At 38.7% G+C, this 26,352-nt stretch overlaps 1 protein-coding gene and 1 pseudogene across 3 annotated transcripts in view; both read left to right on the forward strand.

Moving 5' to 3' along the window:
• Positions 1-26,352, forward strand: part of LRRC8C (leucine rich repeat containing 8 VRAC subunit C) — a 149,725-nt gene that overhangs the window by 94,583 nt on the left and 28,790 nt on the right. For 2 of the 3 annotated variants that reach the window (XM_035252085.3, XM_002751052.6), the window contains one exon: positions 8,682-8,823. In XM_035252085.3, coding sequence (XP_035107976.2) covers positions 8,686-8,823 — 138 coding nt within the window. In that variant the 5' untranslated portion in view covers positions 8,682-8,685. Of the gene's footprint in view, positions 1-8,681; positions 8,824-10,978; positions 11,153-26,352 lie in introns of those variants that run through there. The other variant, XM_035252086.3, reaches the window with a different exon arrangement.
• LOC144577043 (NADH dehydrogenase [ubiquinone] 1 alpha subcomplex subunit 7 pseudogene) lies at positions 12,646-13,157 on the forward strand (annotated as a pseudogene).

Raw genomic sequence — 26,352 nt, forward strand, 5'->3', positions numbered from 1 at the left:
CCTTTATTTATTGCAATGTCAGGGTCTGTCCTAGGGGATGATAATATAATGAAAGAGTTGGTCTTTACTACAATGCTTGATTGGGTGTGTGTTTATCCGTGTGGATGATAAGCATGGATAAGTTGATTTCAGCATAACAAATTTGTTTGAGTGCTGCTTCTAAGACACTGTGCTGCTTTCTTGAGGATATAAAGATAAGATACAAATTCTATCCTTGGTGAAATAAAAATACTGTAACAACTTCTGTAGATGCACCATTGGCACAGGAAACAATAATCAATCCCATTTACAAAGGAATTTCAATTCTTGTTTTTATAGGAATTTCTTCAATGAGAATATTGGGGAATATTCTCCCATGAGTGTACATGTAGGTGAAGAATTCTCTCAGCACCTAGCACAGAGCCCGACATACAATTCCCTCTCATAATTTATAGCAAGCACGAGTGAATGAAAGTGAATTATGCTTGTGAGAGGAAGAAAGCAGTTACTGATCATAAATTTTTAGTGGATTCAAAGGTCTATGACTACAGTAATATAGATAACTGTGGAAACTATCATGTAAAGCAAAGGCCTTGAGATATACAGCCTGAAGTACCCACAATTAAAAGGATTCTTCTTTAAATATGTGAAGAGTATAATCACAAAGGGATAATATCTTCATTGCGTAAGAGAGAACTAAAATTGCTAGTTAGAAGTACTTTGGCACCCCCACCAACACCCTTAGAAAAATAGGCTAAGCTCAACTTGAAGACTTTCCAAATAATGTAATTGGTCTGTTAATTGAACATACAGTAGCATGGAGATATCCAAGGAAGAGATAAGATAGAAGTATTCATCGGGTTGCAAGTTCCACTTACCTCTTAAGATTCCTTTAAGTCAAAAGTTCTGTCATTTTATAATGCTATGAGGACAGTATATCTTAAGAATCATTTAAACGTGTTAATGTTCATTTCTTTTTTCTTTTATATTGTCAAATAACAAACATGAAAAGGGAAATTTGAGTACAGCAAATATTCTATTAAAACTATTTGTTTCTTAGTACATTTTAACTTCTTTCAGTGCCAGTCAGCATCATGTGGTGTGAGCAAAGAGCTCTAGAGAGAAAGACAAAGATTTGGTTAAAAGTTATAGTTCACCACTAGCTGTGTTCCTTGGGCAAGTCACCTGATCTCTCTTGGCTCTGGTTTTTTACCCATAAAGTAAGGGGTCTGGACTGAATATAACTCATTTATGATTTCTCTTTTAATAAAATACATTTCTACAGAACCATATAATTATGTTCTGCTTCAGTGGATTTTTCTAGAAATATTTTGTCATGAATGCCACAACTGTACAATAAAACACAATCTACAGTCATGCTCTCTCAAGGGTAAAAGGTATAATTTTTTTGTAATTGGGGAATTTTGCCTTTTTTCTCCTGCTTTTTATTTCCATCTTTCCACTGCCAAAGGAAAAGCAATTTGTTTTATAACTGATGTTTTCAGCATGTCTTGATGACTTTATTTTGATTTGTGGAGCCTTTGGGTACAATTGAAAAGAACCCATACATTTAAAATCATGGCATTTCTGTTCCTTACCTTTTTTGCCCTTCACACTGGCTTCAGCTGTGCTAATATCCTGGCCCTGCATGTGGGATTCTGCTGCCATGACAGTGCTCAGACATATAATTTGCTATTTGCAATTATTATTTCTAAAGCTAAAAGCAATTATATACTGCTTTCTTAACTAAAATTACTACATATTCACTCATTTACTCATCACATACTTAGTATCTAATACATGCTAAGCATTATTTTATAGGTACTTGTAATACACTGATGAACACAATAGAACTGAGAAGTGAAGCTGTCATTGTGAAACTTGCATCCTTGTGGAAGTAGAGATGCAATACATTAAGAAACACAAGGCTGGGCGCAGTGGCTCATGCCTGTAATCCCAGCACTTTGGGAGGCCGTGGCAGGTGGATCACCTGAGGTTGGGAGTTCAAGATCTGCCTGACCAACATGGAGAAACCCCATCTCTACTAAAAATACAAAATTAGCCAGGCGTGTTGGTGCATGCATGTAATCCCAGATATTCAGGAGGGAGGGGCAGGAGAATCACTTGAACTCAGGAGGCAGCGGTTGCAATGAGCCAAGATGGCACCATTGCACTCCAGGCTGGGCAACAAGTGTGAAACTTCGAAGAAAGAAAGAAAGAGAGAGAGAGCGCAAAGAGAGAAAGAAAATACATAAGTGTTTTTTGATGGACTACATGTGATTCGATGAGACAGAAAGCAGTAAAAGATGACTCCAAGATTTGTGGCCTAAGCAACTGGAAAGATAGAGTTGCTATTTACTGAATAGGAGAGCTGTAAGTGGAGAAGGGCTTTGCTGTGGGGATGGGGAATAGGGGACTGGGACAAAAGCAGGATTTGGACAGACTGAGTTTGATGTGTGTCGTTTGATATATGATGTATGAGTTTGATATCCAAGAGGAAATGTCGAGTAGGTAGTGATCTGTGAGTCTGGATGGAGATACGAATTTGTCAAGTGTTAAGTATAGATGGTATTGAAACATTGAGGTCAGATGCAATCACCAGGGAGTGAATGCATTAGAGAAGACAAAAGGCCCTAAGACTAAGCATTGGGATGCTCCAAAATAAGAGGTCAGGGAGAAGAGGAGGAAACAATGAAGGAACATCCAGGGAAGTAGAAGGAAAACCAAAAGGTTGTGGTGTCCTTTAAAAGCCAAGAGAGGCATGGTCAAATTATGTCAAATGTTGCTCATAATAAGATGAGGAATGAAAGGCCTGGTGCAGTGGCTCATGCCTGTAATCCCAGCACTTTGGGAGGCTGAGGTGGGTGGATCACTTGAGGCTAGAAGTTCAAGACCTGGCCAACATGGTGAAACCTTGTCTCTACTAAAATATAAAAATTAGCCAGGCATGGTGGTACACACCTGTAGTCCCAGCTACCTGGGAAGCTAAGACATGAGAATCGCTTGAACCCGGAGGTAGAGGTTACAGTGAGCCAAGATTGCACCACTGCACTCCAGCCTGGGTGACAGAGCCAGACCCTGTCTTCAAAAACAACAACAACAAAAAGATAAGGAATGAGAACTGATCACTGGATTTAACAACATAGATGAGCAACACACATGGGTTTCTTTTCTGTTGAATTCTTATTTCATGTGCTCAGGGATTATTAAATTGTTCTATATTCATTTTGATCAAGCCACTCACTGGGTTACTGACAGGATACCTACCATCATTTGAAATTGGTTCTTGTTTCCTTGAATGATGTTGTTTATCTGATGTCAGAAAAATGTGGAACAAAACAAATGTTAGCTCTACCCACCTGATAGCCGTAGAAGAGTGTTAGCAGTCATGTTGGAATCACTCTAGAATAAGTTTCATATTCTTGAGGTCATGGATTGACAGAGCAGAATACATTCTAGGATATTAATTCTAGACAAGAAGTACTAAAATTATCCTGGGCAGGGATAAGGACATGTTATTTTATGAAGAGCCATATAAATAAACTCTACATTTATATCTAACTTTACCAATATTCTTTACCAAAATATTATATATCTTTGAGAATAAAGTTATGTTGCATATGGATCCACTAAAATAGTTTTTAAAACAGTTTTCTAATAATATTTTTTTAAGTCTGGAGATGGCCACAGGACATTTGACTTGGTAGTTGATTAGTGTCAGGTGTTTTATACTTTTCTTTTTTTTTCTTTGAGACGGAGTCTCACTCTGTCGCCCAGGCTGGAGTGCAGTGGTGCGATCTCACTGCAACCTCTGCCTCCCAGGTTCAAGCGAGTCTCCTGCCTCAGCCACCTGGGTAGGTAGGATTACAGGTACACACTACCACATCTGGCTAATGTTTGTATTTTTAGTAGAGATGGGGTTTTACCATGTTGGTCAGGCTAGTCTTAAACTGCTGACCTCAAGTGTGATCCACCTGCCTTGGCCTCCCCAAATGCTGAGATTACAGGTGTGAGCCACCGCACCCAGCCTATGATAAGAATTTTAAATAAGGAAATGCATATGAATGTCTGCAAAAGGTTACAGAAACAGAGATTTAATATTTTTCCTTTTAAAAATTAGGATACCAGAATCTCTTGATTTAATTTAAAATGTTACACTTCCAAAGACATTACTAACAAGATAAATTGAAATTTGTAGTAAGTTGAAAATCAAGGTTGGAGGAGGCATAAAGATAATCATTTATATTTCTAAAAAAAGAAAAAATTTTAACTAGAAATAAAATTATGCTGATCGATCTTTAGCTCCCTAACTATTTAAACCCAGTAGTTTATTCAGAAGTGGCTCCCTTAGATTAAAATGATAACTCTTGAAATTGTCACAAATCACTTGGAAATGACAGTGGGAATGAAAGAAGAATTAATCAAGTGTGGCTGTCACTGGAATGCATAGATTTTTCAGAGGAACTGAAAGTTGTGAAAAAGGAGTACAAAAAGATGTTTTCGTTAAGCAAGGAAAGGCTCTACCTACCCTGTCTTTAAATTTGTAGTTTTTTATTCAAGTCCTCTCTTACTCACCTTTTGTGTCAAACACATTAAGGATTAATGCTGTTTTAGATATTGGTTTGGGCCTTGTGATATGTTAATTTAATAAAATCTGTGTGTATGACACATCTGTGTATTAGTCTGTTCTCACATTGCTAATAGACATACCTGAGACTGGGTAATTTATAAAGAAAAAGAAGTTTAAGGGACTCACAGTTCCATATGACTGGGGAGGCCCCACAGTCATAGTGGAAGGTAGGAGAAAAGGCACATCTTACATGGTGGCAGGCAAAAGAGTGTGTGCAGGGGAACTGCCCTTGATAAAACCATCAGATCTTGTGAGACATTCACTGTCATGAGAACAGCATGGGAAAAACCTTCCCCCATGATTTAATTACCTCCCACCAGGTCCCTCCCATGACACAGAGGGATTATGGGAGCTACAATCCAAGACAAGATTTGGGTGGAGATACAGCCAAACCATATCAATCTGTATATATATTTATATGTAGGATACATGTATATATATGTGGACATGAAGACATACATGCACATACACATTTACTCAAACGAGTTTAAGTGAGATAATAGTTGTGTTGCAGCACTAAACTTTGCCATCTTGACCAGCTGATTCCCTATCAAGTCTTATATTCCATCTTATCTAGACTATACCAATATTAAGAAGCAATAAATAATACTTACATTTCTTAGATGCCTTAGTTTGACTTTATTTCCCATGTTAAAAGCATGAGGCCTGTGAGGCAACTCAGTCAAGGACTCAGAGAACCTCACTATTGTGAGTATCCAGGTCTTTGCTTTTTCAAAGCAAGACTTAGATAAAGAAAGGAACAGTGACCCTCTGCCTCAGTGATTCTCAAAGTGTGGTCCATGGAAGCCTGGCAACCTAGACCTTTCTAAGGGACCCCATGAGGTCAAAACTATTTTATAATGCTAAGGGTTTTTTTTTTACCTGTTTCATTGATGGTGCAAAAGCCATTGTTAGTAAGGCATCTTCACATTACTCAAGATAGAGGCATGAGACTGTGCTGAAGGAATTGTGTTCTTCACTGGTACACACTTGCAACTAAAAAACCAGGTTCACCTACTGTCCTTATTGAGGCAGCAAAAATTATTGTTTTAATAACTCTCAACCACTGACTGCATGTTTTATTAATACACTACATGATGAAATGGGAATAACACACAAAGCACTTCTGCTGCATTCCAAAGTACAATGGTTTTCTCAAGAGAAAGCTCTTTTGTAATGGAGTTGAAAGTAGAATGAGCTTCCTTTATCACATTTTACTACTTTTACTTGAATAAAACAACTGATTATTGAGACCCGAGTGTGTGGCATTTATATACTCAAAATGAATGAAATGACCCTGACACTTCAAGGAGAACAACTAATAGTATTTGTTGACAGCAATTAAATTCAAACTTTCAAGTGATAATTAGAATTTTGGAAAACTTGTGATCACTATCATGAGCTTGACATCTTCCCAAAACTTAAACATTTTTCTGATGATAGCAGTGGTGATATTAATGAATGTGATTTTTAAATATTACTAGAATATGTCTTAATATTTTATTATAATGAAATGTGTCAACATTTGGAAGATCTGTATAACTCAGTGATCCAATGTTTTCCAAATTACCAATGCATGATGTTACAAAATCATGAATATGTAAAAAAAATCCATTCAAAGTATAAGATAGAATAATTAATTTTAATATAATGAAGTTTAAAAAGCTCTTTGGTATAGTTTCCAGATTTCATATTGCAACTAAATTAGTCAAGGTTAGTATACTCTCAAAAATAAATATCTACAATGCTATATAAAGAACACTCTTCCCTTTTCCAACCACACGTCTTTGTGAGGCCATGTTTTGTGCATAAATTTCAGATAAAACAACATATCACAATAGACTGAAATTTCAGAACAAAACAGTGTATCATATCACACTAGATTGAATGCAGAAGCCGATGTGTCTTCTATGCAGCTGTCTTTTATATTAAGCAGGCATTACAGGGATTTGCAAAAATGTAGAACAATTTCATTGTTCTACTTTTGTTTTAGAAAATATGGTTATTTTTAATAATGATTATGTTAGTAAATGAGTTTGCTTTTCAGCGAATTATACATATTTTAAATTTATTGGTTTTCCCTTCTAATATGATAAGTATGTATAGGTATAACCCATGTAAACACTTTGGGTTTCTCATTGTTTTAGAGTATAAGGGGCTCCGGAGACCAAAAAGTTTGAGAGCCACTGCTCTATATTGGTGCATTTTATTTCTGAAATTGTTGCTCACTTTTATAAATAAGTCCAATTTCCTCTACGTTGTAAAGAAACTTACCATGGAGGAGACAACAACCAAATCCATCAAGGAAAAATAGACTATAACACAGGTGGTTTGCTAGTTATCCCTGCCACTGCAGCTGATTAGGGTCACCCCAAATCTGAGTTGGATGAGCATTGCTTCATGAATAAGCATCTGAATTTATTCATTTAGTCAACAGACAGTTGTTCAGTTTCTTGTTTTTCAGGCAGTATGGCAAGTAATGGGGATGCAAAATAGATTAAAACGGTAGCTTCTGAAGTGGAAGCTGGAAATCAAGATGAGTTTATGCCGTTCTTACTGCCACTGAGACAACTGTGACTATCGAATATTTGGAGCAGTGGGACTGTAATAATTTACTGAGAAAAAAAGAGGCCATAAAGTGTCAGGAAAATCCAAGTTTGGGCTAGTCTAAAATTTTAAGGACACTAGAAAGATACAAAGTAATGTATTGAGCTTGTGCCGTTTGCCTCCAATATGTTTTAAGGGCATGTATAGGCAGAACATGTAGATTCTACCATCAAGAAAAATGCAGCCTAGTGGTGGTAACAGAAAGGAGTTAAGAAAAGCTGTGTTTCAGTAAAATGAGAGGACTGTATTCTGCACAGATGTCAAGTAGGTAGGTCGTAGGGGAGGACACTGCCAGGCAGTTGAAATTTTTAACATTGTGTTAAAGAACAGATTCAAAAAGAAGACAAATTATTGTTTAAGAAAAAGTCACAAAGCAGCAAGACAGAATAGATAACGTTGTAATCATTGCCAAAGCTGTAATCAAAGAAGACGCTTTGCTTTTATCTGGGATGTTTATTGTCTACCTAGTTCTTAATTCAGTATTAGGGAAGGAAGGTGAAATTTTTTTGGCCCTCCTTGGCCACCCTTATTCCTTGCCATAAGATAAAGAATTTTTATTCTCACAGTAGCAGGATGATTAACCTCAATTCCTGGGTCACACTAAAGGCAGAGGAAAAAGGAGGAGGCAGGACAAGAAGAAAAGAATGTGCCTCTTTTCTCTTTTCCCAGAGCCTTGAGTGTGCCCTTTTCATTTACCTTCTGTCATTTGGTTAGAGATAGGAGTTTCCAGAGTAAACTGATGTCTCAGAGGAGAAAATTAGGATATGGGATACATTTGGGGTTCACAGTGAAATGTGAGAAGTACAGGAAAGAGAGAAAAAAAATCATACAAAAAAAGATACAAGCACAGAGACAAAAAGGAAACAAGGAAGAAAAATTGGGGCCTCAACCCACCACCATCAGTAAGATCTTTCTTCTTAAAAGACAAGGACCACATGGAAACATTGTTTTCCTTCCTCATGGAACAAGCAAAATGCTTTATAAATAGGTATCAATAAAGAATTAATACAAATGAATGCTAAAATTACACTTAAAAATTGTTTAAAGCAAAAAAATTAGCTTAAAGCAATAACCTAAGATGGTAGGATAAATAGCAAAAACATTTCAAAGAATGGGCTGTAGTCATCCTGGCATGTTCACGTTCTGTTTAAGAGAAATGAGGGTCCAGGAAATAACTGATGCTTGGCAAGGGTCTGGCCATGTTCTTTCTGTCCCACCTGGAGCACAAAGGTAACTTTGTTATTGGACAATAAAAGACAAGTAAAGGTACTTGCCTTTTCCATTTGGGTCTCCTTATTTCCTCAACTGGTGGTTTATTCAGTGGCTCACTGGAACATTGATGAGTCTTGACAGCTCTTGCACTAATTCAGACCTCTGTTGTGAGGAGTTGGAGCCACATTTATTAACAATGCAGTATGTTGTACTTGAAGATAAATTAATTCATGAGTAATCTCTCCTTTCTCAGAAACATGATTCCTGTGACAGAATTCCGGCAGTTCTCTGAGCAGCAGCCTGCCTTCCGAGTGCTGAAGCCATGGTGGGATGTGTTTACGGATTACCTGTCAGTAGCCATGCTCATGATCGGCGTGTTTGGATGTACTTTACAGGTAGGTGCTTAAACCCCTGGCAGAATGAGGGCCAGAGCAAGACACAAGTCAAAGAAACCTCCTTAGAGAACTGGCCGTACAATTTTTAACCGTGTAAATATTAGTCACTGTTCTCTGTAAGTGTATTTGTAATCATAGCAGGAAGCATGAAACACCTATTTATTGGGTTTTTCTAATAAGGTAAATGTGGTACTTGAAAGATTTTAATGAGCCCAAAGAGCAATTGGCTGTAGTCAAATAACATCTGATGTCACTAACATTTAAGGGGGACCCTTATCTTTCAAAATTGGCTTCGCAGTGAAATATAGCATTTATCCAGCACCATTTATATTGCCCAAGTGGAACTTTTTGCTTTTCTCCATCTTTTACCATTACCCCAATAAGATTTTCTGGAAAAACTAACATTTTCATGAGATATCATTATTTTACTGAATGTTTAGTTCTGAATTTATTAAAAAACCCAATAAAAATTATATAGATGCTATATATTTATGTATTGAATCCAGGTTTTTTTTTTTTTTGCATAACAGCTGTGTTCCAGGTACCATACTTTGAGGACATAGATACATATAAGTAGTTCATTTCTAGAGGAGAAATAAATAAATGAGCAATCAAAATAAATTGTATTATACTATGATAGAGGTATCCAAAAAGCACTAAGAGAGTGCTGAAGAAAAACCCTCACTTTGATTTGTGAATAAGAGAAAAGGTGATGGTTGAATTAAAACTTGGAGAATCAGCTAAAGTTAGTCAAGAACCTCTTCTTAGCTGAAAGTAAGAGAACACCAAGAGGAGAAAAGAAAGCTCTAAGTCACAGAGGTGAAAAGAACATGCCATCTTTGGGAAACCGTCAGTAGGACTGGCACATATGGGGTGTTGACATGAGGGCTGAAGCCATGCTTGCAAATGGAATCACCCAGGGAGAATGTGATGAGGAAGACAATGTCAGTAATAACATTAAAGAGTAAATGGAGAAGGAAGTGGAGCCCTTGAAGAAGACTGAGAAGGGGCAGCCATAAGGACAGGTGGAAACCAGGAGAGAGACATGTGTCAGAACTCAAAGGAAGCCATGGACAGTGATGACAGGCCACACAACTAACTCATGGACTAAGAAGAGGAAAGTAGCAACTACATCATTAGAAATCTTATGTCGGTGGTTGGAAAAGTCAATGGAAATCAACGTATTATAGAAGCTATGGGGTAGATGTGATTTTCAGGTCGATCAGCTGGAAGAGGGGATTTATGGAGAGAGAGAAATTACTAGAAGTGGTACAGAGTGAAAATAAAGGACTTTTAAAAGTTGGCCTTAAAAATAGTGAACACATCCTGCTTTCTATGTGTCAGGAGCTCTTTTGAACACTTTACATGTATTTTAACAAATGTCATCCTCATAATAACTCTAAGGTGTAGGTTCTGTTACTATCCCCACTTACAAATTAGACACGTGAGGCACAGAGAGGTTATGGATCCTCCCAATGTGAATGTGAAAGCCTTTATTCAATCCAGGCAATTTGGTTCCCAAGTTCCAGTTCTTAGTCCTTCACATCATGCTGTCTTTTATTTGGTCACTAAAAATATTTTGCCCTCCTTCCCTCCAACAAAGGGTGCCAGTGAATCCATTCATAAATAAAATAGTTGTTGAAGAACCTGCTATGTATCAGGCACTGTTCTAAGAATTATCAATGAAGGAAAAAACTGACAAAAATCCCAGCTTTATGGACTTTAAATTCTATGGGGAAAATGAGCAAATTAAGCAAAATCAATTTGTAAATATGTTAGAAGATGATAAAGGCAATGGAAAAAATAAAGCATGCCAAGACAGTAGAAGCTTCCTTTAAGTAAGATAGAAGCTGCAGTCCTCAAATAAGATGGCCTGGGAAGGCCTCATTGGAAAGGTGACTTTTGGCCAAAGAATTAAAGGAGGTACAGGAGCAAGCCACACAGATGTGCTGGAAGGAGGCTTCCAGGCAGAGGGAACAGCGAGAGCAATAGGCACATAGTGAAAGGAAGCCTCAGGGCCCTTCCTTTTCTGCAGAAGAATTTGGTTTTATGATTTTTTCAGTTTTCTAGTTCTGTTTCCCTGGAGACCCCATAAAGGTGGAATGTTAGCTGTGTTACTAGGCAACATTATGGCATAAATGACTGCTGATTGGTCAGCTGTATCTGGCCTGGAAGAGCGATAAATGCCCTGTAGGAAGCTGTATCATTGGACTTCTGTGACTGTGCTGAAACCTGTGATTCAGCAGGCTCCTTGACACATCAAAGATTGACCTATTAAGTTATAGGAGATACTGGTTCAAGAAAAGCCAGGCCAGTGTGCCAGAGAAATGTGAGTGAGGGGAAGTGCAGTAGAGGGTGAGGCCTAAGACACAATGGGTGCCAGATCATGTAGGGCCTTGTAGGCTCCTGGAGGGCTTGGCTTTGTTCTGAGTGAGACAGAACATGTTTGGAGGAATATGAGCAGAAGATTGGCATGATTTATGTTTAACAAGATCACTACAGCTGTTGAGAATACATTGTAGGGGGCTAAGGATGGAAGTGGAGGTGGTATTTGGAAGGCTAGTGCAATAATCCAGGCAAGAAAATAATTACATGGTTTGGAGTAGGGTGAAAGCAAGCAGTTGTTCTTTATGAATTTTGAAGGAAAATCCACCTTGCTGGAAGATTAAATGTGAAATACAAGAGAAAAAGAGAAATTGGCCGGGCACAGTAGCTCATACCTGTAATCTCAGCACTTTGGGAGACCTAGGCAGGTGGATCACCTGGGGTTATGAGTTCAAGACCAGCCTGGCCAACATGGTGAAACCCCCATCTCTACTAAAAATACAAAAATCAGCCAGCCATGATGGCTCATGCCTGTCATCCCAGCTACTTGGGAGGCCGGGACAGGAGAATTGCTTAAACCCAAGGGGTGGAGAATGCAGTGAGCCAAGATTGCACCTTTGCACTCGAGCCTGGGTGACAAGGCAAGACTCCATTTCAAAAAAAAAAGTAAAATCAAGGATGAGCAAGATTTTTAGACCTCAGCAACTAGAAAAATTTGTTTTTAAACATGTTAAGTTTGTGACATATGTTAAACATCGACATGGAGATATTAAGTAATCAGTTGGATGTAAAACCCAGGAGCTTGGGGTTAATAATAGTGATTTTCAGGAGGAAGGAGGTGAAGATCTGAGATCTAAGTGAAAGGATTACCCTTGATTTGGGTGCAGGAGGCATCTTCCACCAGAATGGGAATGACAGCTACAGATGCATTTTTATTTGGTATGGAGACAAAGAAGGGAGTCTGTGCCTTATGGCTTGTTGTTTCTCTGTGATGGAGAAAACAACACATTTGCTGAGAGATTGTGTGGGTGAGGGATGTAGCAGGAAGTGGCAACAAGGAAGGGAGTAGAGTGGGGGTCTCAAGAAACGCAGATTTGGGATGCCTAGTTTGGGAATTAGTAGAGGGAAGTGACAGATCAGCAGGAGCACTAGAAACCTGTCTTTATTACTGTGCCGTGGCTCACGGCGCTACTGCAGGATCTGCCTAACAAGCACAGGGAACTGTTTCTCTTATTTATATGTTCCATGGCAGGTCAAAGTGCAGAAAAAAGAAAGGACACAGAAAATCTTTTAGAATAATTAGTTAATTTGCAATGAAACGAATGAAAACAAGAGTGTACCTGGAGCCAGGCTCCGTGGCTAATGCCTGTAATCCCAGCACTTTGGGAGTCCAAGGTGGATGGATCACGAGGTCAAGAGATTGAGACCATCCTGGCCAACATGGGTGAAACCCAATCTCTACTAAAAATACAAAAATTAGGGTGCTCTTCAGAGGCGCGGACGGAAGATGGCGTCCGCCACCCGTATCGTCCAGCGGCTGCGGAACTGGGCGTCCGGGCATGACCTGCTGGCGAAGCTGCAGCTGCATTACCAGGAGATCTCCAAGTGAACTCAGCCTCTTCCCAAGCTCCCTGTGGGTCCCAACCGCAAGCTCTCCAACAATTACTATTGTACTCGCGATGGCTGCCAGGAATCTGTGCCCCCTTCCAACATCATGTCCTCGCAGAAGGTGCTGGTGTCAGGCAAGCCAGCAGAGAGCTCTGCTGTAGCAGCCACTGAGAAGAAGGCGGTGACTCTAGCGCCTCCCATAAAGAGGTGGGAGCTGTCCTCGGACCAGCCTTACCTGTGACACTGTACCCGTAAGGCCCCTTACTGCTTTGCCTCCTTGGATTCCCTCCAGGGAGACAGTGACCTAATTTATGACAAATACGTAGAGCTCCAGTATCGCTTCTCGTTTTACTTTAAAAAATAAAAAAATAGAGTCTCAAAAAAAAAAAAAAATACAAAAATAGTCCCAGCTACTAGGGAGGCTGAGGCAAGAGAATTGCTTGAACCCAGGAGGTGGAGCTTGCAGTGAACCGAGATCTCACCACTGCACTCCAGCCTGGTGATAGAGTGAAACTTGGTCTAAAAAAAAAAAAAAAAAGTGTACCTATGAAAATGTCTATAATGAGCATCATTTAGTAGATGTGCCTACAGTAAGTACAAGAGGGGATTCATCTGCAAGCTAAACCTCTGTTCCTGTGTGATGGTCAGAATCATCTTCCTGCAGCACAGCCCCACAGTGTGTCTGTACAGTCCAGAAGCCTTTTGGGCTCCTCACTGACCAGCCCATTAAGCACCACCACTGTTACCCCCCACGATCAGTGGCTCCTGCTCAGATAGGTTAACTAACCCGGGCCCTTCACACATAGGCCTCTTTCATCTCTGCAGCCATTACAAAGAAATCTGATGCCAGTTGACTGCGTACAGGAAGTGTCTGAGGTGACAAGGTTCTGAGAAAAAATGAGATGCCAAAAGAAACATTGCATCAGAATATGAAGGCTGCAGGGCACAGAATTCATATGCGGTGGACTACTCAATTCAACAAACAATCCTGAGCACCAGCAATACGTCAGGCACTGTGCTGGGTGCTAGATGCTGAAAAGAAAACAGCACAGCCCATATCCTTAGATTGCTAATAGTCTGAAGACCATAGAAACAAATAAGCAATGTCTTCCAATGTGTAAGTGCCTTAATGGTGCCTCAAGAGCATCAGATACAATGTTGTGTTTCAGCCACTGGAAGTTAGGGACTCAAGGAGAAGAGAATTGAGTGAAGTCTCAAAGAATGAATATACAAAACCAGAATATATATTTTAATAAGAGGAATGAAGAGGGGAAACTCAGCATTAACAGAATACTTAGTGTAATCATTTTACAAAGCCTTCACAGGTTGGCACAGTGACCAGAGGCCCAGATGGCATTTTTCAGAGAGGGTAGTCAGGGATATTAAGCGTCTTGCAATTGGTGGGACATTCCCATAAAGCATAAGAATTGTTTTATCCAGAATGCTAATAGCACATACATTGAGTAACACTGGCAAGAGAGCCTATGCTAGAATCTGTTTGTATTTTATTTGGTTCCCAGAACAAACCTGTGAAAGTAGATTAGTCCCATTTTTTAGGTGAGAATTCCAGAGTACAGAATGTTAGATAACTTGCCCCAAAGCCAAGGGGGATACAGCTGAGGTTTACATCTGAGGCTGATTTTCCAGGATATGTCTGTCACCCCTGTGCACATTGCTATCAAATATTACGGAACCATCACAATTGCACAGATTGTGAGAGCAGTGTTTGGCTTATAAAACAGGATTTTCAGTGTAAAAACAAGTGCAAAATGATAAAAAGAGAAAATAGTTACAAAAAGTATCAATTTTATGAATTTCAAATTAAAATATTAAGGAATATTCACTATATACTTGCTATTTTAAAAAGAAAAGCTTCCAATCTATAGTAAGCATTAACAAAACAAGAAAGAATGCATGATATATGTTATTAAAGCAAAAACCACCTAGGATCTGTATAACAAATGAAAGTAATGTTCTGTAGGGGAAGAATTTAAGCTCTTATTTTAGCTCTGCTATGATAATCCACTAAAATTGGCTTAATAACTGATAACTTTATAAACAAAGGATTCTCTGTGAAGTTTGAGTTCCTTTCTCATTTCCAAGGTGATGCTAAAGTTGTTAAAATATATTTTTAGGCTTTGATTTTCCCCTTGTAAAATGAAAAGTGCAATCATTCTTTCGGATCTTAGTTACAACAAAAGTTAAGTCCTAGATTGGAGTACATGACAAGGCAAAATCTAAGGTGGAAGAACACTCTTGATGATGAAATAGTAATTCAACAGTTTTTAGAGTAACTATTTTGTAAGTTGCTTTTTTCGTGTCAAGTTAACAGTTGATTATTTGTTTACTCCTAAAACATTGTATTCATATAAGTTTAACACTACTCAGCTTGGAAGATACTAGGGGATCGAGGGGTCATTATCTATCAAGGGGGTGTTGATTCTTTCTTGCCCTTATGTAAAAGGATTAGAACCAGCACTCTTGCCTTACTTGTCTGACAAATATTTATTCATTACTGAGCAAGTAGCTATTTTCAAGGCTGCTATGGAATAAGAGCATGTATAAAGAGCATTCCTTAGATTACATCAATTTACATAAGAACAAATATAAACTCACTGCAAGCCAGGAGAGCGTAGGAGTATATGTGTCTGTCCTATTCCTGTACAGTCATACACCCTTAAGGACCAATAGTGTAAACACCCAGCTTTGTGCTATAAACACTATTCAAAAACTCAACACATTCAGCAAAACAGACCAAATCCTGCAAGGTCAACACGTTGCTTCCTGGAAAAATAAGATTGCTTTAGATCTCTGCTCAGTGACTCCAGGTTATCTTATTATGACCAAATCCAAAACAGCCCATGGGTAGACCATTACCAAATATAGAATTAGCAGTTAGAAACCAGAAACAGGAACTGGAAGACGCAAGCCCCCTGGAAGCCCTAGGGGACCTGCCTTGTGATTGTTTCATAGAAAAGACATTTCCTGCTTTCTGAATTTGAAGGGGGGGAAAAAAAGAATTATTTCAATGATGAAGCCACCTACAAAAAAAAATCCTGGAAGACTTAATCCAATCACTAGGAGCAAAGTGGCCAGCAGGGTCACACTATCAAATCATTTAGGACATGTGAGTTTGTTGGTTAGAGCTGATCCCCACTTTGATCTTTAGGGGATACTGAAATTAATTTCTGCTTCTCTGATTTAAAGCCATCAATGTCAGCTCCATGACAAATGACCTTCAGGTGAAAATGCTCACAGGCAGTTGGCTGGAAAGTACAGGCAATCAAAATTACAGATTCCAGAAAGATTTCAGAAGACTTCATGTTGATAATGTGCCCTGAATTCTTGCTTCTACTCCCCCCATACAGTCATCTGCTCTATACTTTCTGGGATTTGTAGTAGATCTTTTTCTTTTGCCAAATTTGAATTTTATAGATGGAAGCCCAGAAATTCTTACTTAGAATCAGTAATACTGATTACATCAGAATTCTGATGAAATCAGAACTGAGGGCTTAAAACCAAGACCTCATCTCAGATATGTTTTATAAAGTTCCTTTTCTTTCTTTCTTTCTTTCTTTTTTTTTTGAGACAAAGCCTCACTGTCACCCAAGCTGGAGTGCAGTGGTGCAATCTCAGCTTACTGCAACTGCTGCCTCTAAGGTTCAAGCAATTCTCATACCTCACCCATCTTAGTAACTGGGATTACAGGCACCTGCCACCACACCCAGCTAATTTTTGCATTTTTAGTAGAGACGGGATTTCACCATGTTGGCCAGGTTGGTCTTGAACTTCTGGCCTTAAGTGATCTGCCCTCCTCAGCTCTCCAAAGTGCTGGGATTACAGGTGTGAACCACTGCACCGGCCCAGTTGTATAAAGTACTAGGGTCTTTGGGGAATATGAAACAAAAATTATTTAGATGGTGAAAATAATTGTAAAGAGCAACCTTTGTCATCTTGTGGGGATGGCGGTGAATGCTGTGAAAGAAACACTATTTCAAATAACCTCTGTTACATCCAGTAACAAAAATATGCCTTAGTTGGGACCTCCTTTTTTATGGTGCTTTATTAGAACTGACACTTTTTATCTTCCCTAGAATTTTACTTCTTATCTATCACCTTGATAATTTTACATGGACTGAATTCCTGGCCACAAGAATAACATAGGAGTGCCTTTCACCTTACCATCTTGGGCTTAAGATAGGGCATGAATCTAAATGCTTTTCTTAGATTATCTGATACAATCCAATGCCAGTCAATGAATGGGGAATGTTTCCTTTTTTCCCACTATTATGGATTGTTACGATCTTGTTGCCTATTGGTTGTTTGATAATACATCTTTTTCATCAAATAAGAAAGTACTGGCAGAATATCAGGCTGTTTTCCTATGTAAGGTATAGATTTAGCCTCTGTTGTTGATCCTGTGTGTGAATCATTCAAAACTTCTGTTTAAAGGCCTATGTTAAATAAGTACATTTTGACATGACTTGGAGATTTTCCCCAGTCCTCTGATCATATCAGCAAACAGATTTACTGTACCACTTACTGCCCTTACTTTCTTCCTCTCAAAGTCTTCTGTTTCCCATTTCACTGAGAGCACTGGTAGCATTCTGATGCTCTCAGCAATATAGTATGACCTCGATCACATCACGATTACCACCTGAGACGTCCGCCACCACCAGCAGAGGTCTGGCCTGCAGCCCCTAATTCAACCACAGGTGAACAAATGCACTCTCGCACTGTTAACAGTGATACAAGTGTGCTAGGGATGGCTGTTAGCTGCTTTCAGAGGGTGAAATGCAGCCAATCGACCCAGACTTCTTGTTCATCCACACATTTATTCCGTGATTTTATAAGAGAGGTTCTAAGTTAACACATGTGGATAATTAACATGATTAAGAGAATAGTTTTAGGACTGATAAAAACTTTAGGTCCTGGGCCCAGAGTAAACACTATTAACAGGTAATTCCCCTTTGATCTCCTCCTGAGAGGGCCACCCAGCACAAAATTTGCATTAGTAAACAGAGTGGAGACAAAGGGATGTGGGGTAAACAGACTAAAACTGGGAAAGCTTTTGACCTGCTCTCTTTCCTATGCTAATGTAAATGTGATGGCTGCCTTCAGCTTGTCCCAATAAAACCATTTGACCTTCCAAAAGGTTTGAGATTACAATGGGTAACTTTTCCTAAAATTCATAATTTGCCAGCCACCCTGAGTGAATATCAACAATATAGGGGCCCTGTGGTGAGGATTAGGCTAACATTGGTACTACATTTTAATTGTAGGTAAGTTTCTGTGTTATATCTGGAGTCTTCTGTTTAATGTAAATTGTGAATGCCACTGCTGCTTCTATTTTTTTTTTTTTGTATTATTATTGACTTAAAGGTATATGTAAAATCATATGTTGCTATAATAATAACTCCATGCTTTCCATAGGAGAGAAAATTAAACCAAATAAAGATGAGCAATATAATAATGTTAAGATACAGATGATTATATTTATAACATAATATATATTAATTATTACACAATAAACTGATTTCAAGACTGGGCACTGGGGCTCACGCCTATCATCCCAGCACTTTGGGAGGCCGAGGCAGGTGGATCACTAAGTCAAGAGATCGAGACCATCCTGGTCAACATGGTGAAACCCCATCTCTACTGAAAATACAAAAATTAGCTGGGCATGGTGGCGCGCGCCTGTAGTCCCATCTACTCATGAGGCAGAGGCAGGAGAATTGCTTGAACCCAGGAGGTGGAGGTTGCGGTGAGCCGAGATTGCACCATTGTGCTCCAGCCTGGGTAACAAGAGCGAAACTCTGTCTCAAAAAAATAAATAAATAAACTGATTTCAAATAGATACAGTACATAAAAATTTTAATCCTGTGGCCTAAGCCAATAATAATTGGCAATACTGAGTGGTGAAGAATGTTTCAAATCCACATCCTCAAACTTTAAATATTTACAGAAGCCAGGCAGAAATATGGACGAGTGAAACTGACAAAGTATATATATATAAAATATATATATATACTTTATATATATATATATTTTTTTTTAAGAAAAAGCAAAGGGAGGTCAGAGCAAGTGGAGGAAACTTCATTCTTTTTTTTTTTTTATGGATTGGAGGTTTCAGTGGGACGGGAGAATCACAAGGAATCAGGTGTTCAGAGGAATGTATTGAGTAGCAGTGAGGAACTAGGATGTTGAAAAGTAAAAAAAAGGAGAGAAGGAGAGGAAGAAAGAGGAAGAAAAAGGGGGAGAGAGAACAGGAATATTGCTTCATTCTAAAAATGGGTATTAATAATGGCCGATCAATATTTTGTGTATTTAAAATGGAGAACTCTATAAATATTTATTGAGTTTACTTGTTCCGGATCTGAGTTGAAGTCCTGGATATCCTTATTAATTTTCTGTCTCGTTGAGTCTAAATCTCATTATGGGTCTTATGTATCTGGGTATTAAGATCTCTTATTGTTGCATTGATCCTTTTACCACTGTATCTTTATTGCTTTGAAATCTATTTTATCAAATGTGAGAATTGCAACTCCTGCTTTTTGTTTATTTATTTATTTTTGCTCTCCATTTGGTTGGTAAATTTTTCTCCAACCCTTTGTTTTGAGCTTTGTGTATCTTTGGATATACTGTTAGGTTTTGGCTGTATCTTTTGATTGGGGGATTTAGTCGATTTAAATTTAGGGTTACTGCCATTTGATGTTAACTGGCTATTTTATCCATTCGTTGATGTAAATTCTTCTTTATGTTGATGCTCTTTACTTTTTGGTCTATTTTTAGAAAGGCTCATACTGGTTGTTCCTTTCTATGTATAATGCTCCTTTCAGAAGTTCTTGTAAAGCAGGCCTGGTGGTAATAAAATCTCTGAGTACTTGCTTGTTCATAAAAGATTTTATTTTTCCTTCAATTGTGAAGCTTAGTTTGGCAGGATATGAGATTCTAGGCTGAAAGTTCTGTTCTTTAAGTATGTTGAATATTGGCCCCCACTCTCTTCTGGCTTGTAGGGTTTCTGCTGAGAGATCTACTGTAAGTCTAATAGGCTTCCCTTTATGGGTATCCTGGCCTTTCTCTCTGGCTGCCCTTAGTTTTTTCTCCTTCATTTCGATCCTGGTGAATCTAACAATTATGTGCCTTGGGGTTGCTCTTCTTGAGGAATATCTTTGTGGTGTTCTTTGTATTACCTGGGGTTGAATAGTGTCCTGCTTTGCTAGATTGGGAAAATTTTCCTGGATAATATCCTGAAAAGTATTTTCCAGCTTGGATTCATTCTCTCCATCACATTCAGGTACACCAGTCAAACGTATATTAGGTCTTTTCACATAGTCCCATATTTCTTGGAGACTTTGCTCATTCCTTTTCATCCTTTTTTCTCTATTCTTGTCTTGTTGTTTTATTTCATTAAGTTGGTCTTCGACCTCTGATATCCTTTCTTCTGCTTGATCCATTCTGCTATTTAAACTTGTGCATATTTCACTAAGTTCTCGTGTTGTATTTTTCAACTCCTTTAGTTCATTTATATTCCTCTCTATATTGTCTATTCTTTTCAGCATTTCGTCAAACCTTTTCTCAAAGTTCTTAGTTTCTTTACATTGGGTTAGAACAAGTTCTTTTAATTCCCAGAAGTTTCTTATCATCCACCTTCTGAAGCCTACTTCAGATAATGGAACACAGTCCTTTTCCATCAGGCCTTGTTCCGTTGCTGATGAGGCACTGCAATCCCCTGTAGAGGGTGAGGGCTTCTGATTTTGGGTATGCTCGGCCTTCTTAGGCTGGTTTTTTCCCTTTATTATAAATTTATCCATCTGTCGTCTTTACAATTACCACCTTTCTAATTAGGTTTCTGAGTCGACGTCCAATTTATTGATTCCCAGTGCTGGGATTCAAGCAACCCACTGCGCCAGCCAAAATAGCAGCGATAAGATTGATGGTGCTCTTCTGCCTGGGAATCTCTGGTCTGGCTTCCTTCTTGAGTCCGCAACAAGCAGCTCTGCCTTCCCAGAGCTCCAAACACCGGTCAGTAAGGGAACCAGTTCGTTTACTCTGCATGAAGAGCTGCCGCGCCAAGGCGCCGGCAAAACCGCTGCGCCAGCCACAAGAGTCGTGCTGGCGACCCGTGGGGCTCCTCCACTGGAAATCTGCTGGTCCGTGAGCAACAAAAATTCGTCTGAAAGTGTGGCGTCCTCTCGTTCTCTGAACTTTCACTGGGAGCTACAATCCTGAGCTGTCAGTGATCAGCCATCTTGGATCTCTCCAGCTGCTGCTGCTTCTATGCTACTGATTTCCTTTGTAAAATCCTGAATTTTTGTTATACCTGTTTTAGAATTCCAATTGTTTTAGAACAGAAAGTTTTCATATAGGAAAAAAAACAACTTAATCCATTGATATTGTTTTCTGTCCACTTCTAAAATTATGAACTAAGATACTCCTAACTGGAAAGATAGATACCAACTTAAATATTTAACAACAACAACAAAAAAACACACAAGATACTATCCAAAATAGCAACAAAAACGATTAGGTATTTAGGAATTGAAATAACCAAGAATACACAAGACCTTCATAGATAGCTTCTAAATGTCAAAGACATAAATGGCATATAAGGCAATTTGAATGACTGGAAATACATTTCATGTTTTTGAATGGCAGAGAATTGGTTTTACAAAAATGTCTAATCTCCACAAATTTTTTCATAAATTCAATGCAATATTAATAAAATTCCAATTAGATTTTTTTGAAAGATTTAATAATCTTATCTTAAAAGTTATCTTAATGGATGGAATATTTTGGCTCATACAAACACAAGCTTTTAAAAAGCTAAGGACTTTCTGAGAATGTCATGTTAGGTTGTAAATTTTCTATTATTGGAGATACACTTCCAGAAATTGAATAACCTGGGTGGAGGGGAAGCTACAAGGGGAATCCATATGTCATGACATGAGAATTATTTGTTCTTTACACAGTATTTCTAGGCAATGGAATTAGGCAGTAAAAAAAATGACAAAATCCCTGCCAACAATAAGTACATTTAAAATACTACGCCAGATATAAGTACTCTGAGAAAGACTACAAGGAGAGAGTGTGCAGGGGGTCTCCCTCAAAATAGAGTAGTCAAGGAAGTCCTCTCTGAAAAGGTGATGTTTGGGCAGAACAAAAGGACCTGAGAGAGGGAGGCTAACTGCAGGAAGAACATTCCACACAGAGGGAGCAGAAGAGGGCAGTGTGGCAGGTACAGTGATGGCGTAAGGGCACAAGTGGCCCCTTTCAGTTTTTTCTTACATGGATCCACTTAGTAAGGCTTGAAACAAGAGCTGACCCAAATTAAGGGCCAGTCATCTAGTGTCCTAGAGCACTTGTACCCCCACAAATGTCAGGTGTCTTAGATGTACACATCCAGCTTTACATCTGCCTTCTCAGAGTTAGGATAAAGAATTTAATCCCATAGTAGCTTGGAAGCTGGAACCACATGAATTACCAAAACAGTTGTCATCACCCCCTTGATTGGCACTCAGTGAGCAACAGTGTATGGCACAAAGTGTTAAGGGCATTATTTCATTACTCCTATACTATTTCAAGTTGCTTACAGGCAAGATTCATATCTGATTCATTTTTTTACTCCTGAGTAACTTAGACTCAGCACAAACTCGAGACATATTTGGATGATTGAATGCATTAGTGCTTTAGCACCTTTGTGAATTCACTAAACTATCTTACTAATAACAATGATACAAAATGCAGATTAGGAATGCATCAGAAACTGGTGGAGGAAAGCTTTGTGTGGAATATTTAATGAGGATGTCAGAAAAATCCAATTGTCTCCCAAAATTATAAAAAGCAGCTAGTAAGGCCAGGCATGGTTCCTCATGCCTGTAATCCCAGCACTTTGTGAGGCCAACACAGGCAGATCACCTGAGGTCAGGAGTTGAAAACCAGCCTGGCCAAGATGCTGAAACCCTATTTCTACTAAAATACAAAAAAATTAGCTGGGTGTGGTACCACACACCTGTAATCCCAGCTACTCTGGAGGCTGAGGCACGAAAATCACATGAACCCGGCAGTGGGGCCTATAGTGAGCCAAGGTCACGCCACTGCATTCCAACATGGGCGACAGAGCAAGACTCTGTCTCAAAAAAAAAAAAAAGCAACTAGTAACAAATGATCTTTCGTTGGTGTGTGAAAGTTTTACTATAGCCTTCTGCAGAGCCTGATGGGAAAGCTGGGGCTTCATCCAGAGAATAATTAGCATAAACCCAGTGCCAGAGAGACAGGGCCTAATGTGTTAAGAGTAACCAACTTGAAAAGAAAAATTTTTGATGACATAATGTAATAACATGCTAATAAGAGAGCAACAAATCATGGCATATTTTGTTATGTGCCCTGATATATAGGCAAACTACAGCCAAAGTTTGTATAGAAAAAACTTCTGCTGTTATGGCAAAGAAACTTAAGAAACTGTAGAAATTGAGGTACCTCATTAGAGCAAGTTACAGAGTTATTTCAGGGAAATGATGGGAATATGTTTTACAGAAATGAAAATTTGGGGGATTTTGCCATATATGGTTGTTTTTATAATAAAATGTTTGATAATTGTCATGGTGAAAGCCAGGTTTTTCCTATCCAGGTGGTTGCCTATTCATACCGATGTATGAAGTGTGTTGCCGGCATCCCAGTGTAGACCTTCCTACTCACTGTGATGAAGTTCTGTAAGAGTATCAGTGCTTCACAGTGTACCCATGGATTGGATTTTATGAGCTGCCCAGAGAGTCTAATAACCTTCATGTTATTTTGTGAAAAAGTGTTTTTCTCATTCTAAACAATCAGTTTTCAAATGAACTTTGCTTATGTTCATTAACTATTTAGTATACTTTAGTCTTTTAGGAATTTTTAAAAAGTCATTTAAAATGTAGTGTTTCTTGAATAATGGTGATAGCTTCATGATACTGGTTTATTTTTATCCATGAAGGTTGTAGTCCTACACTAGGTAAATTTCCTTAAAAAATAATACACTTTCAGAATTGGAAGAGAATTTATAAGTGACTTAAGTCCAATATGGAAATCTCTTTTATAGCATCCTTGACATATTAATATCTAGATATTGCTGGAGAATATTTGGTGATAAAAGAGTTTTGTTTAATGAATTTTTTGCTATGAAACTATAAATGCCTCAACAGATACTTACCAAATGTTCACTAGGTTCCCAGTACTGTGTTAGGTATTATGAGGAATACAGAATAAAGGAGCTTAGAGAATAGTTGCAGAGGCAAAATAACATATTCATTGCGACAATTTATTCTGCAACTCTTATAGGCACTATGCTAATTTCTAATGACACAGAAACTTAGCTTTGGTCCTAAAGATATTTGAACAGCTACAAAGATAAACATTCATATGCATCCTTTGAAAACAACATAATTGCTATAGTTTCAATAAAGTGCAGTGGGTACAAAGGAGAAAGCACAGTTAAGCCTACCTGGGAAAATTAAGATTCTTGATATTCTATATACAGGGTGGTTATAGGAATACAAGAATAAACTATATTCCAGGGGCTAAAAGTGATATGGGGTATTACAAAGGATAACATTTGTGAGGCATGGTAACGTTCTGTAAATATCCACTTGGGGGTTTCTAGCAAATAAGGACTTTGAGCTTTGCTTTATTTTTGTTTTGTTTTCTTATTTTGGAGACAGATTCTCACTGTTTCCCAGGCTGGTTTGAAACTCCTGGGCTCTAGTGATCTTCCTGCCTCTCCCTCCTGAGTAGCTGGGATTACAGGCATGTGCCACCATGCACAGCTTTTTTTTTGGCAGGGGGGATGGAGTCCCGCTCTGTCACCCAGGCTGGAGTGTGTGCACTGCTACCTCCACCTCCTGGGTTCAAGCGGTTCTCCTGTCTCAGCCTCCCTAGTAGTTGGGATTACATCCATGCACCACCATGCTCAGCTAATTTTTTTATTTTTAGTAGTGACAGGGTTTCACTATGTTGGCCAGAATGGTCTCAAACTTCTGACCTCAAGTGATCCGCCCACCTCAGCCTCCCAAAGTGCTGGAGCCTGGTCCATGACAAGCTTTTTTGATAAAACAGCACTTCCTGTTTCTAATAAGAGCATAAAGGTTTTTTTTTTCTTTGAGATGGAGTCTTGCTGTGTCACCCAGGCTTGAGTCCAGTGGTGCAATCTTGGCTCACTGCAACCTCTGCCTCCTGGGTTCAAGCAATTCTCCTACCTCAGCCTCCTGAGTAGCTGGAACTACAGACATGCACCACCATGTCCAGCAAATTTTTGTATTTTTAGTAGAGATGAGGTTTCACCACATTGGCCAGGCTGGTCTCAAACTCATGATCTCAGGTGTTCCACCTGCCTCGGCTTCCCATAGTGCTGAGATTACAGGTGTGAGCCACTGCTCCTGGCCCTACGTGAAGGCTTTGAAACATACATAGCAACTTTTTTCATCATGTAATGACAAGTTCAAAACATTAGCTTTCCTAAGAAGTGTTTGAACTACTGGTAGTATTAGGGTCAGCCATCTTAAAATAGAATTGGCATCTCCCTACTCAAGTTATTTTAGTTCTTAAAAGCTGGTAAGATTCTTTGCAGTGATATCGAAAGCTGGGGCTATGTGACCTTAAGTTCAATATGTTAGCTTATTGTTTAGGATATTGATGTTAAGTTTTATAGGTACTAGATACTGGACTCAGAAAATGCTTAATGCAAGCTGAGACAGTGTTGTAGAGATATTCCCTTGTAGAACACTCGTGTGCATGATTATATCAGTCATTTAATTTTATACTTTTAAAATTCTGCAAAGATCTTTTGTCTAATAAGTAGGCCATCAACTACCTCATCATTTTACCTTATAAGAAACCTTATATGCTCACAGGAAATAGAAAACCTGGGTTTAATAAAAAATGACTTCAGCTAAATAAGTTAATTTAAAGAGAAAAAATAAATCTTTCCCCAAAATGTCAAACAGAAAACATGGGCTCTTCCCTATGCTTTTAGTATGAGTTTAGGTGAAACACATGACTTTTCTGAGGCCCAGTTTTATGAAATGAGCAGGATAGGCATCACTTCCATTTTACAGACTTATTGTGAAAAAAAAAAAGATGATAAAATAGAAATGTATTGTTTTAGCCTGTGGTTAAAAACCACAGACCTCAAAATATATTCTCTTGGGTAATTACTCTGATCCTCCCCAATTGAAAAACAAAACAAAAAACTTCATTTCGGGCATCTTCATACAGACATAAGTGTGATTAGTTGGGCCTCTGACAAACAGAGATTGAAAGAGGTCTAGAATCCAGAACTAAATGCCCCAATTCCCATAGCTACCTATGTCCATCTCCCAGAAGACTTTGCAGGAGCTATATAGACATAGTCAAAGGACAAGACCGGGCAGAAGAACATTTAATTAAAGCTAAGGCTGTGGCCCTAAACCTCATTATCAGTTTCCTGGTGAGCTAGGCCAGACTTCAGATAAGTCTCAAGGACTTTCTTTGCCGAAACTCTGAAAAAAATCTATGTACCTAGAAAAAAATGGCAGGGACATGGCAGGGAGTTCTGGGGAAAAAACGAAACAAAACAAAACTCCT

This window comes from Callithrix jacchus, chromosome 7, assembly GCF_049354715.1.
Source record: "Callithrix jacchus isolate 240 chromosome 7, calJac240_pri, whole genome shotgun sequence".
In the NCBI taxonomy this organism is placed as follows: Eukaryota; Metazoa; Chordata; class Mammalia; order Primates; family Cebidae; genus Callithrix; species Callithrix jacchus.